The sequence below is a fragment of the Taudactylus pleione genome, unplaced genomic scaffold (genome assembly GCF_031769625.1).
Source record: "Taudactylus pleione unplaced genomic scaffold, aTauple2 ptg000292l, whole genome shotgun sequence".
Taxonomy (NCBI): Eukaryota; Metazoa; Chordata; class Amphibia; order Anura; family Myobatrachidae; genus Taudactylus; species Taudactylus pleione.
In genome coordinates, this window is record NW_028284694.1 from 1,538,288 (window position 1) to 1,551,760 (window position 13,473).

Consider the following 13,473-nt stretch of genomic DNA (forward strand, 5'->3'; position numbering starts at 1 on the left):
GTGGTGGTGGAGTAAAGAAATTGTGTCAAAATATACCATCTATTGAGAGTAATGTGCTGGAGGAAATTGTTGAATCTGTACTTATTAATGTGATACTAATTCTGCAGAAGATAGAGAACAGTTAATAAAGTTTGTTTGGTCTGGCCCCCAACCGTTTTTTACTTCGCACTGCTCCTGTTGTCCATGTTCATCCACTCCACTATGTATCATGTGCTAAGAAGCTAAGTATTTTGGGGCCCTTCTGGTTACAGTTGCCATATTCACGCCTTATCAGCAGCAGGAGAGAATCTTTGCGAGGGGTTTTGCTATACTATACCCGGTCACCACAAGATGTAGTATATGAGTCACAACATTTTGTCAGCAGGGTTCATGAAATAACCTTATACTGTCTATAAGCTAATGGTGCATTATACACCATCGATCACCCTGTATATACATAACAAATGCATGCAAATAAAATAAATGTGTTTAATGTTCCTCATTTCAGCATTAGATTCCCCAGCTTCCCGCTCTCATTACCATTCAGAAACTGTTGCCACGGTTAGCACAAACTAAACACTTATGAGAACTTCTAAACCTGACCTACAGTACCATCTGCATCGCGCTGAAATGCTAGCATATAGCTCCCATGTTACCTCCTGATGGTCATAGAGAGAGCAAATAATCCATATTAAATCTGATATGGACTGATTACATCTAATTTTTGAAAGCTGTTTTTTTTGTTTCCTTTAGGAACATAAAACTTGCGCATAATAGTCCATTTTGTTATAGTGAAATTAACTTTTCATTTTTGTCTATTATAAATGCTGTGTCCTGATGTTTCTCAAATATTCTGCTTTGTAAAATGTATTATTATTTCTTAGATACATTTTTGTGAAATGACTACACATAGGGCTCTATTTATAGAGCGGTGAAAACCCCTGTATCAATGATGTGCTGCAATATAAGGGGTTTACACCACTTCTAGTTATACAGAAAGGGGCCTATTTGTCAAGTAATAATTGTGGGATATTCCCCGAAAAACTGCTGTCTGGTCCTTTAATTTCTATTTCTATGAGGGCTATGAAGCCGTCAGATTTACCAAGCTCTGGAATCCGAAGCATTCTGGGGCTTGGCCCCATAGGATACCCCCATCTCCAGATTGCCTATAGTAGCTTATGGGCTACTATTTTATACTCCTTTATACACCGCTATGTCCAAATAGCAACACACACTCCTTTTTACACCACTATGTCCAAATAGCAACACACACTCCTTTTTACACCGCTATGTACAAATAGCAACACAAACTCCTTTATACACCACTATGTCCAAATAGCAACACACACTCCTTTTATACAGCAACTCATACTCCTTTATACACCACTATGTCCAAATAGCAACACACACTCTTTTACACACCGCTATGTCCAAATAGCAACACACTCCTTCATACAGCAACACACACTCCTTTATACACCACTATGTCCAAATAGCAACACATCCTGCTTTTGGCAACACACACTCCTTTATACACCGCTATGTCCAAATAGCAACACACACTCCTTTATACACCACTATGTCCAAATAGCAACACACACTCCTTTATACACCGCTATGTACAAATAGCAACACACACTCCTTTATACACCACTATGTCCAAATAGCAACACACACTCTTTTATACACTGCTATGTACAAATAGCAACACACACTCCTTTATACACCACTATGTCCAAATAGCAACACACACTCTTTTATACACTGCTATGTACAAATAGCAACACACACTCCTTTATACACCACTATGTCCAAATAGCAACACACACTCCTTTATACACCGCTATGTACAAATAGCAACACACACTCCTTTATACACCACTATGTCCAAATAGCAACACACACTCTTTTATACACTGCTATGTACAAATAGCAACACACAGTCCTTTATACACCACTATGTCCAAATAGCAACACACACTACTTTATACACCGCTATGTACAAATAGCAACACAAACTCCTTTATACACCGCTGTGTACAAATAGCAACACACACTCCTTTAATACAGCAACACATACTCCTTTATACTAGGGATGTGCAGGCTCGGATAGGTTCGAGTTTGCACGTGGAGTTCGGATTTTTCCCTCCAAAAAAACGGAACTCAGAACGAGGCAAAACGTCATCTTACATGGACGAACATCATCATTCCTGGACAAAAGACAAGGAATGATGATGTTCGTCCATGTAAGATGACGTTTTGCCTCGTTCTGAGTTCCGTTTTTTTGGAGGGAAAAATCCGAACTCCACGTGCAAACTCGAACCTATCCGAGCCTGCACATCCCTACTTTATACACCACTATGTCCAAATAGCAACACACACTCCTTTATACACCACTATGTCCAAATAGCAACACACACTCCTTTATACACCGCTATGTACAAATAGCAACACACACTCCTTTATACACCACTATGTCCAAATAGCAACACAAAGTCCTTTATACACCGCTATATACGAATAGCAACACAAACTCCTTTATACACCGCTATGTCCAAAGAGCCAAACACACTCCTTTATACACCACTATGTCCAAAGAGCAAAACACACTCCTTTATACACCACTATGTCCAAATAGCAACACACACTCCTTTATACACCACTATGTCCAAAAAGCCAAACACACTCCTTTATACACCACTATGTCCAAAAAGCAACACACACTCATTTATAAAGCAACACATATTCCTTTACACACTGCTATGTTCAAATAGCCAAACACACTCCTTTATACACCACTATGTCCAAAGAGCCAAACACACTCCTTTATACACCACTATGTCCAAAGAGCCAAACACACTCCTTTATACACCGCTATGTCCAAAGAGCCAAACACACTCCTTTATACACCACTATGTCCAAATAGCAACACACTTCTTTATACACCACTATGTCCAAATAGCAACACACACTCCTTTATACACCACTATGTCCAAAAAGCAACACACACTCCTTTATACAGCAACACATATTCCTTTACACACTGCTATGTTCAAATAGCCAAACACACTCCTTTATACACCACTATGTCCAAAGAGCTAAACACACTCCTGTATACACCACTATTTCCAAAGAGCCAAACACACACTCCTTTATACACCACTATGTCCAAAGAGCCAAACACACTCCTTTATACACCACTATGTCCAAATAGCAACACACTTCTTTATACACCACTATGTCCAAATAGCAACACACACTCCTTTATACACCACTATGTCCAAAGAGCCAACCACACTCCTTTATACAGCAACATAGACTCCTTTTATACACCACTATGTCCAAATAGTAACACAAACTCCTTTATACACCATTATGTCCAAATAGCAACACACACTTCTTTATACACCGCTATGTTCAAATAGCAGCACACACTCCTTTATACAGCAACACACACTCCTTTATACACCGCTATGTCCAAAGAGCAACATAAACTCCTTTATACACTGCTATGTCCAAAGAGCAACACCATCTCCTTTATACACCACAATGTCCAAATAGCAACACACACTCCTTTATACACCGCTATGTCCAAATAGCAACACACACTCCTTTATACACCACTATGTCCAAATGGCAACACACACTCCTTTATACACCACTATGTCCAAATAGCAACACAAACTCCTTTATGCACCACTATGTCCAAATGGCAACACAAACTTCTTTATACAGCAACACAAACTCCTTTATACACTGCTATGTCCAAATAGCAACACACACTCCTTTATACACTGTTATGTCCAAATAGTAACACACTCCTTTATACAGCAACACACACTCCTTTATACACCGTTATGTACAAATAGCAACACACACTCCTTTATACACCGTTATGTACAAATAGCAACACACATTCCTTACTGTAATACGGCAACACACATTCCTTACTGTAATACAGCAACACATATTCCTTAATACAGCAACACACACTCCTTACTGTAATACAGCAACACACATTCCTTAATACAGCAACACACACTCCTTTATGCTTACAATTGCTAATAAACTAATTCAGAAATTACTTGCTGGATTGTGCATCATGTTAAAATAACATGACACTGTGCTTCTGTTCTGTTCCTTATGTCTCATAGTTTGGTACATGAAAGTAACGAGTCCACCTTCAGACATTCCTCTGGCATCCCATATACTGTATGTAGAATAATTGTGGGGTCCCAGCCACTATAACTTTTACTGTCACCAAAATGCTGAAAATTCTCTACACCTGCTGCATTTCCACAGCAAGGTTGCAAAGGTGTAAAACTCGTTTCGGTTAGTATTTGTGTAGTATATTTAGTATTTATACTTGGATAGACTTCTAATACAGACCAGAACATTAGGTGTGATAATTGCTGTATGTGTTGCATGTTTGTTTTATTGCCAAGTTTAGTTCAGTTAAAATAAACAAGTCTTTATGTTCTGTATTATTCCTCTGCAGTTTTTTTTTAAATATAAACCAACAGAGCGTGCTCTCCACTAAGATAAGTACTGTTCAAGCCGAGACGCCTGCATGTGCTGCAATCCACTTCCATTTATACTGTAATTAACCTCTCTTTTTATATTAGCACGTGAAAGCAGCTGTACAAGAAAAGGATAAAAAAAAAAGTGTGTACTATCATGCCAGTTGGACACACAATAGGAATGTATGGTACCCAGCTAATAACAATGTATGGAAGCCAACCAACAGAAATATATGGTAACCAACCAATACGGATGCATGGTACCCAATCAATAAGAATGTATAGCAGGAATGTACGATTGTCAACCAATAGGCATGTGCAGTAGCCAACCAATGGGGATGTACAACATGGTAGCCAACCAAAGGAATGTATGTCAGCCAATCAATAGGAATGTATGTACCATTAGGAATGTATGTATGGGTTATGAAATTGGTTACCTGCGCTCAAGGCAACATCAACAAACGTCCCGTCCCCCTTGTTCTGGAAGAGGAAGTTTGGTCCATTCTCGTTGTCACAAAAGATATCAGAGGCCGCAGAGCTCAGGATTGGTCCAACCGTGACTCCTCGCCCACCTAGGAAAGATGAATATTAGAGGAGGGAATCAGTAATGGGCTCTTTTACTGCAGTATGAGAAATGTACAGTACTTGAGTTGATACAGTAGAAACACAAGTATAAGAAACAACAATTTAAAACAGAGATGATGCACTATGTTAATTTTAGATGAATAATTTAAGTTGTTAAACATTTGATTTTATCCACAATTTATAGCAAAAAAAAAAAGATTCAAATTCATCCAACTTTATTATTGTCTCCCCTGACTATGTTTGATTAGAACCATTGCTAAGCAGCTCTGGGTCCTGGCCAGTGGGGTATTTATTTATTTTCACGTTCTGAGATCAATCATGTGGTCCGAGCAACCACACCTGTGTGACCCACGTACCTATTTTTCTTCTACTAAGCTGCAGTTTTTAATAAATGTATATCTGCCAGGTAATAAATTATTGGGATTGCCCTTTGAAACCTTGATGGGATTGATTTAATGGGCTTTGAGGTGCGGTTTGGCCGTTACTACATGGATGTGCCTATCAAAGCGCCAAAAAGTAAAATACATGTGGTTTTGCAAAATCGCACTTTTGTAAATATCCGCTACGCTCTGGTAAATTTATGAAAACCGCACAGCAGGCAATTACTTGTAGGCTTCCATGTTTTTAAACTTTACTAAATAAGAGAAAATTATAATTTTTTCAGCATGTAGGAGAGGGGGGGCAGATGTAGAACGTTTGGAGAGGAAGATGAGCCGGGCAACAGCATTGAGGACAGGTTGGAGTGGAGAGAGGTGGCAGTCAGGGAGGCCAGACAGGAAGAGGTTACAGTAGCCTAGTCTGGCGATGACCAGTGAGTGGATGAGGGTCTTAGTAACATCCTGGGTGAGAGTCTGATCCTGGCAATATTTTTGAAATGGAAACGTTGGGACTGCGAGAGGTACTGAATGTGTGTTTTGAACAAGAGGGAGGAGTAAAGGATAACTCCAAGTGGTAAATTTACTAAGATGGGAGTTCTATTTAAGAAGTGATGTTGCCCATAGCAACCAATTAGATTCTACTTCTCATTTATCTAGCACCTTCTAGAAGATAATACCTGGAATCTGATTGGTTGCTATGGGCAACATCACTTCTTAATAGAACTCCCATCTTAGTAAATTTACCCCCAAGACAGTACACTTGGGGGCTAGAGGAGATAGTTGTGCTGTCAATAGATAATTCAATTTTGGGAAGTGAGGTTTTGCGGGAGGGTGAGAAGATGATCATCTCAGACTTAGACATATTAAGTTTAAGAAAGCGCTGGGATATCCAGGAAGAGATAGGAGAAAGACAGTTGGAGATACGAGTGAAGACAAAGGGGGAGAGGTCAAGGAGAAAAGGTAGATCTGAGTATTATTTGCCAAATGATGATATTGGGGGCCAAAAGAGTTTACTTAAAGAAAATGCATATAGGGAGAATAGGAAAGGTCTAAGAACAGAACCTTGGGGAACACCTACCGTTAGTGGAAGTGGGGGGGGGAGAGGAGTCATGAGAGGAGACAGAGAAAAATGGTCAGAGAGGTAGGAGGACAGCTAGGAGAGGGCAGTTTCACATAGACCAGAGGAGTAAAGGATCTGCATGAGGAGAGTGTGGTCCACAGTGTCAAAAGCAGCAGAGAGTTAGAGGAGAATGAGCATAGAGTAGTGACCAGTGGCGGCCCCTGGATGGGGCTGCAGCACAGTCCAAAATTCAAATAGAGGAGTCACACCAACTGCCAGTGAGTCCCAGCCATCTCTCTGGCAGAGTTTGAAATGGCAGTTGGTGTGGCTTCCCAATTTGAATTTTGGACTGCGCTACAGCCCCACCTCTGGAGCCACCACTGGTAGTGACCCTTGGGTTTGGCAGCTAGGAGGTTGTTGCTGACTTAGCGAGGGCAGTTTCAGTGGAGTGGAGAGAATGGAAGCCAGACTGAAATGGGTAAAGCAGGGAGTGGGAGTAAAGAAAGGTGGGGTTCGGTTCTCCAGAAATCCGAATCCGCCCGAATTTCGTGAATCTGGACAAATCGTCGCGGTTCTGATCTATTTGTGATTCGGAATTTGGATTTTAAATCTGAATTTTGGGTTTTGGTTTGCATAAATTATATGATTTTAGCTGTTATTAAAAACTTTTAATCTTTTTTTTTTTTTTTTTAAATCCAGCTCCAAATCAAAACCAAAACACTTGAGGGTGGTTTAGCAAAACCAAAACACGGAGATGATCCAGATCCAAAACACCGGGTCAGCACACATCTCTAGCGATTAGGCAGTTGTAAACAGTACGCTCTAGGAGTTTGGAGGCAAAAGGGAGGAAAGAGGTAGATCAGTAGTTGGAGAGAGTGTTAGAATCAAGGGTAGGTTTTTTTAAGAATAGGGTAGATAAGGGCATGCTTGAATGCAAAAGGGACAGTGGGCCTGATTCAGAGCTGGACACTCTTTCAGAGCGCTCGCTCTGAATCAGGGCGGCATTATTTTTTTTTTGTGAGCCAGCATCCTGCCCGCTCGCTAAGCTGTGGGTGACCGGCGAGCGAGCGGCCAGATGATAGTTGCGATGGTCACGACCATCGCGACCATCGGGCTTGCAACGAGACCCTTGTGGTAGGGTCTCGTCCATCGCAAGCCTCAGTGAGCTTCCGGCTCTAATAGAGCCGGAAGCTCACTACTGAGGCCGCTCCCAAACAGCAGGCGTTCCTTCGGGAGCGGCTCCGTTTGGCCAGCCACCCTCCCTGCCCGCCTCCAAAATGGGGCGAGCTGTCAATCAAAATCAACAGCTGCCCCGTTTTGGTGCGAGACCTGTAGTGACGGAGCGCCCATCGCTGGCCAGGTCTTGCGCATGCGCACGCCGGAGCCGGCTCCGGCATGCGCATACGCAGTGGGGGACCATCGACCCGCTTGCGAGCGCTGTGGGTCTGAATCAGGCCCAGTGCTTGATGAAAAAGGTAGATTGAGGAGGTGGGCAGAAGGAGAGAGGTAGCAGATTCCCATATTTAGACTCTCACTGGTATTATGAACTGAGGAATAACTTGGAAAGTTAGACACAGCTGAACCAATGTATTGGTGTAAGCAGACAATAACAATAGTAATAAATAATATGCCAAAATTATTGCTTAGGAACTGAAGACCCAAATAGAAATTGTCAGTGTAAATTAATGGAAGACAGGTATAAAAATATGTTTGGTGGTAGTTTAATTTTTTTTAATTAGATCCTCTCTTTTGGGAAAGGTAATATATTGAAATTTACTAATTAAAGACTCATTTGCGAGAGTGCTTAGTGTTTATTAGGTCCTGTATTTGTGAATCAAACAGAAGATACATACATATAGTGACATATAGTGACAAATGCTTAATAATTAGCAAGACTCTTGCACAGATTCAATTCCAGCTACAGTAACCACACCTGTGTAAACCTGGGTACCCACTTAGCGATATGTAGCCGGCGCCGATGTCGTGTGCGGCGGGGTGCCGGCATCGGCAAGTGCATGCACACTTGCCAATGCCGGGACCGACACCTGCTGACGATATCACTTCCGACAAGCGATGTAGATGACGTGCGGGAGCGCGCATCGTCAGCGACCTAGCAGGCACACGCTGGCCAATATGCCCAATATGTCGTCCGATATCATCTAGTGTGTACCCAGCATAAGTAAAATATCCCTGCTAACACATATACACATTGGTAACAGTATGAAGTGGGTGTGGCATAAGAGATAGAGGGCAAAATATACTAAGCGACGGTTTGACGGCAGTTTCTATTCTATTCTAAACCCACGCGATTTGGTGGCAGTTTCTATTCTATTCTAAACCCCGGAGGTTTGGTGGCGATATCTATTCTATTCTAAACCCCGGGGGTTTGGTGGCGATATCTATTCTATTCTAAACCCCGGCGGTTTGGTGGCGGTTTCTATTCTATTCGAAACCCCGGGGGTTTGTTGGTGGCGGTTTCTATTCTATTCTAAACCCCGGGGGTTTGTTGGTGGCGGTTTCTATTCTATTCTAAACCCCGGCGGTTTGGTGGCGGTTTCTATTCTATTCTAAACCTCGGGGGTTTGTTGGTGGCGGTTTCAATTCTATTCTAAACCCCGGCGGTTTGGTGGCGGTTTCTTTTCTATTCTAAACCCCGGGGGTTTGTTGGTGGCGGTTTCTATTCTATTCTAAACCCCGGAGGTTTGGTGGCGATATCTATTCTATTCTAAACCCCGGGGGTTTGTTGGTGGCGGTTTCTATTCTATTCTAAACCCCGGCGGTTTGGTGGCGGTTTCTATTCTATTCTAAACCCCGGGGGTTTGTTGGTGGCGGTTTCTATTCTATTCTAAACCCCGGGGGTTTGGTGGCGGTTTTGCAGTGGTTTCTAAATGACAGCCCTGTTATATTCTATTCTAAAATATGTTTTGATGGCAGTTTTGCAGCGGTTTTGGACTTCGTAAATCTGCAGAAAGCAAAACTGCCGCCAAACTGCAGTCAAAACACATTTTAGAATACAACAGGGCTGTAAAACCGCCACCAAACCCCCGGGGTTTAGTATAGAATAGATATCGGCCAAAAAACGCCGGAGTTTAGCAAAGAATAGAAACCGCCACCAAACCACCACTTAGCAAAGTTTGCCCCGACAGTAATTAGACAATGTTTAGATAGACACCATATGTTAGACAGTCAATAGTTAGACAGGGACAAAGTTAGACACAAACAAAAGTCAGACACATTAAAGTTAGACATGTAAAAAGTTTGACAGGGTCAAAAGTTCAACATGAAAATGGTCGACACAAAAATGGTCGACAATTATTATTTTTTGTTTTTTAGCCCTAATCTTCACCCTAACCCTAACCCTCCCCTTGGTCAGTAACCCTCGCTCCAGCTGCCTAACCCTAACCGTCTGGTTAAGTGCCTAACCCTAACCCTCCAGTAAGTGCCTAACCCTAAAAAAAAAAATGTGTCGATCATTTTTGTATCGATCTTTTTCATGTCGAACTTTTGACCCTGTCGATCTTTTGTACCTGTCGAACTTTTTACATGTCTAACTTTAGTGTGTCTGACTTTTGTCTGTGTCGAACTTTTATCCTTGTCTAACTATTAACTGTCTAACATCTGGTGTCTATCTAGACATTGTCTAACTGATTACTGTCTGTCTATAGTCCGGAACTCGTATGAAGTATTAGTATTCTTTTAGACAGGTGGCTGATATAATTTAGTCCTTTCTCGGACAATACAGCACATGTAGGGGTGATCTGTAAAAATAGTAGTAGGTACCTACTTTGAAAATGTGCAGATGCGAAACAGACATCAGTCAGACTGAGAGACGGCAGCTCACTCCTGTAGTCTGAGCATTTGAAGGAGATACAGTTTTGTTACTTTGGGGTCTATGTACTAAGCAGTGATAAGTGACAGAGAGAAAAGTGATAGGTCTGTTATAAGGTGCCAGCTAATCAGCTCCCAACTGTAATTTTTCAAACACAGCCTGTGAGATGACAGTTGGAAGCTGATTGGCTGGCACTTATCACAGACTTATCACTTTTCTCTCTGTCACTTATCACTGCCTAGTACATAGACCCCTTTGTTATCTGGTTATTAGCAGCAAGTTATACATACAGGGAGACCCTGATGTATGTATATCACAGTCAGTGTAAAAACTGCTAGAACTGACTGGGACTACTGTATTGTTTTATCAGCTAGTTAGGTGATCTATTATTACAGATTACCCCTACATGAGACGGAAAGGTCCAAGAAAGAACTAAATTACAGTATATCAGCCATGCACTGCGGCAGGGACTGACGTAAATGACTGAAAAATCCTCTGTAAAGTACTGCGGAAAATGTGTTCCCTATATAAACAACTGTGAAAATAAAATGTGTACCAATTAACATTTCTTTACCATACTTAATGAAAAAACATAACAGAATATATTTAAGGAAGACATCTTTATATAAAACACGTACGCACGCCCACCCTATTTGTGCATGGTGTGACAATGATATGTAAAACACATTTGCCTTTCTGTGCATTAAAACATATGCCCATAATAATACATTTAACTACAGACCAGGGGAAAGTCACTTTTATATTACAAAGATAATATTTTTAACATTAAATAGGTAATACACAACTCTTACTAGTAATTTTATACATTATGGCCCTCATTCAGAGCCGGACGCTCTGAGCAGAGCGCACGCTCTGAATGAGGGCCGTCCTCCATAATTATGGAGCGTCCTCCTGGACGCTCGTATAGCTGTGGGTCACCACCCACAGCCTATACGAGCGTGCAGGTTGATGGCCGCGATGGTCTTGACCATCGTGACCATCGCCACTGCAAGCCGGAGCCTGCGGTTGAGTTTCTCAACCGCAAGGCCCGGAGTGATTTTGGCTCTATCAGAGCCAAAATCACTCCCACTGATATCACTAGTGATGTCAGTGGGCCGGCTTCTGACGGTAGGCGTTCCCTTGGGAACGCCCCCGTCTGGGAGGCACGCCCCCGGCACGCCCACCAAAGGGGGCGTGCTGTCAATCAACATCGACAGCACGCCCCCTTTGATCAGACACAACGAGCGAAGGAAAGTCCTTCGCTCGTCGCGTCTGGCGCATGCGCACGATGGAGCTCCCTCCGTCGTGCGCATGCGCAGTGCACACCATCGACCCACTTGCGAGCGGACAGCCGCTTGCGAGTGTGTCTGAATCAGGCCCTATGTTGCCTGCTAAAGATCATTTTTATAACTAGTTTGCCTTTTAGATAATTAGATGTCTAGAAATGAAGAACGTGTTGGTTAGGAGGTTATAGTTGCATAATGTAATAAGTGTGTACTAAATAAACATTGTGATATTTAAGACATTGAGCCGGAATCAGCATGGATCGCAACCAATATATAGATATCTGGTAATGGGTGGTCCCAGTTTTAGCACCGTGACAGATATTGTCTTACAGATATTTTTTCCAAGACAGATATTGGCCCTGATTCAGAGCCGGTCGCTATTTGCGCTCGCTCGTCCAGAAAATAGGGGTGGCTATTCAAATGAACCGTTCGCTATTTGCGGTCTGTTCACGCCTCTAGGTCTGAACGAGCGAACAAAACTTGCGGTCGTTTTTTGGGAAACTACGCCCCCTGGCCGCTCGCATCCGACGTCATGTCCGCTATTTATTAGATTAATCGAGTACATCGAACAGGGTATGAACTGCTCGCTATTCTTGTGGTTGGTTTTTGCTACCACAATTTTGCGAGCAGTTCTGGCTAAAAAAAAACCCAGTGACGTGGTCAATGACGCTGCTGTTTTAAATATGCACACCCATAAAATGCCCGTTTTGACCTTTAAGCACGCCTGCGTTCTGATTTCCACTCCCCGTTTTCAAGCACCTTCCCCTGTTACCACCCACATACGCCTCATCCTGTCACTCAAATTAGCAGGCATTCGCTATTTTGCGAGCACATGAATTTCGGCCGCACTGACTGGTTCGCGCATGCGTATAACGATCCGTACGCATGCGCAGTTTGGCAAACATAGCTCGGAGCGAACGAGCTGCCACTTACGAGTGGCTCTGAATCAGGCCCATTGTCTTGGAAAAAAAATTATATCACAATATATATATATATATATATATATATATATACACATATATATATTCTAGATTCACAAGTCGCTGATAGGGAAAACAGAACATTTGCGTGCGCTCCCAAACAAAAGGGATGTGGCCACGCCAACAGGGGGCATTGTTTTGATACACTGCCCCCTTTTCATATTCTGCAGCACTTTGCAGAGAACATTTGGCCATTCACATCAGTTCCTGCCCCAATGGAGCTTACACTCTGTGGGGTATATTTACAGAAGGTCAATTTTTATAGATTTTAAATCGATAAAAATCGAATAACATCGATGTTGTGTTTCTGGGGCTAAATCACACATTTACTAATACTTTAAAAAAAATGCAAAAATTGTAAGTTAGTAAATGTGTGATTTAGCCCCAGAAACAGAACATCGATGTTAATCGATTTTTTTTATCGATTTTAAATCTATTCAAATCGGCCTTTAGTAAATATACCCCTATATTCCCTGGTACACCCCCGGACCACCGCCTATGATCGCAACTGCTAAAGCGTACACAGAGGGCTGATTGAGTACTGCACATGCCTATGCATCGCAGGGCGTGTGCGCAAAGGCATCACAGTGATTACACATACCTCAGATAGCCATCACAGAATGACTGACAGGTGGTGAGCGTTTGGGGGAGGTGATGGGGGGGATTTTGGCAAAACGTAGGCATGCCTGGCTGTTTGAACACCGTTGGATGGGCGTACATAAATTAGCCACTGCAACGACATGCAGCTTGTGTACTCACTGCGTACAATGAGGTTAGCAATTTCTTTGTAAGGTCAAACCTGCTGTAATTTTGCATGAGCGGCCGATGTTCCTCGATGTTACCAATGTATTTGCAGG

The 13,473-nt window shown here is 42.3% G+C and overlaps 1 protein-coding gene across 1 annotated transcript in view; it reads right to left on the reverse strand.

The window, feature by feature from the left end:
* CRTAC1 (cartilage acidic protein 1) overlaps positions 1–13,473 on the reverse strand; it is an 822,281-nt gene that overhangs the window by 242,771 nt on the left and 566,037 nt on the right. The window contains exon 6 of the mRNA XM_088482771.1: positions 4,937–5,071. Within this exon, the coding sequence (XP_088338897.1) occupies positions 4,937–5,071 (135 nt within the window). The remainder of the gene's footprint in view (positions 1–4,936; positions 5,072–13,473) is intronic.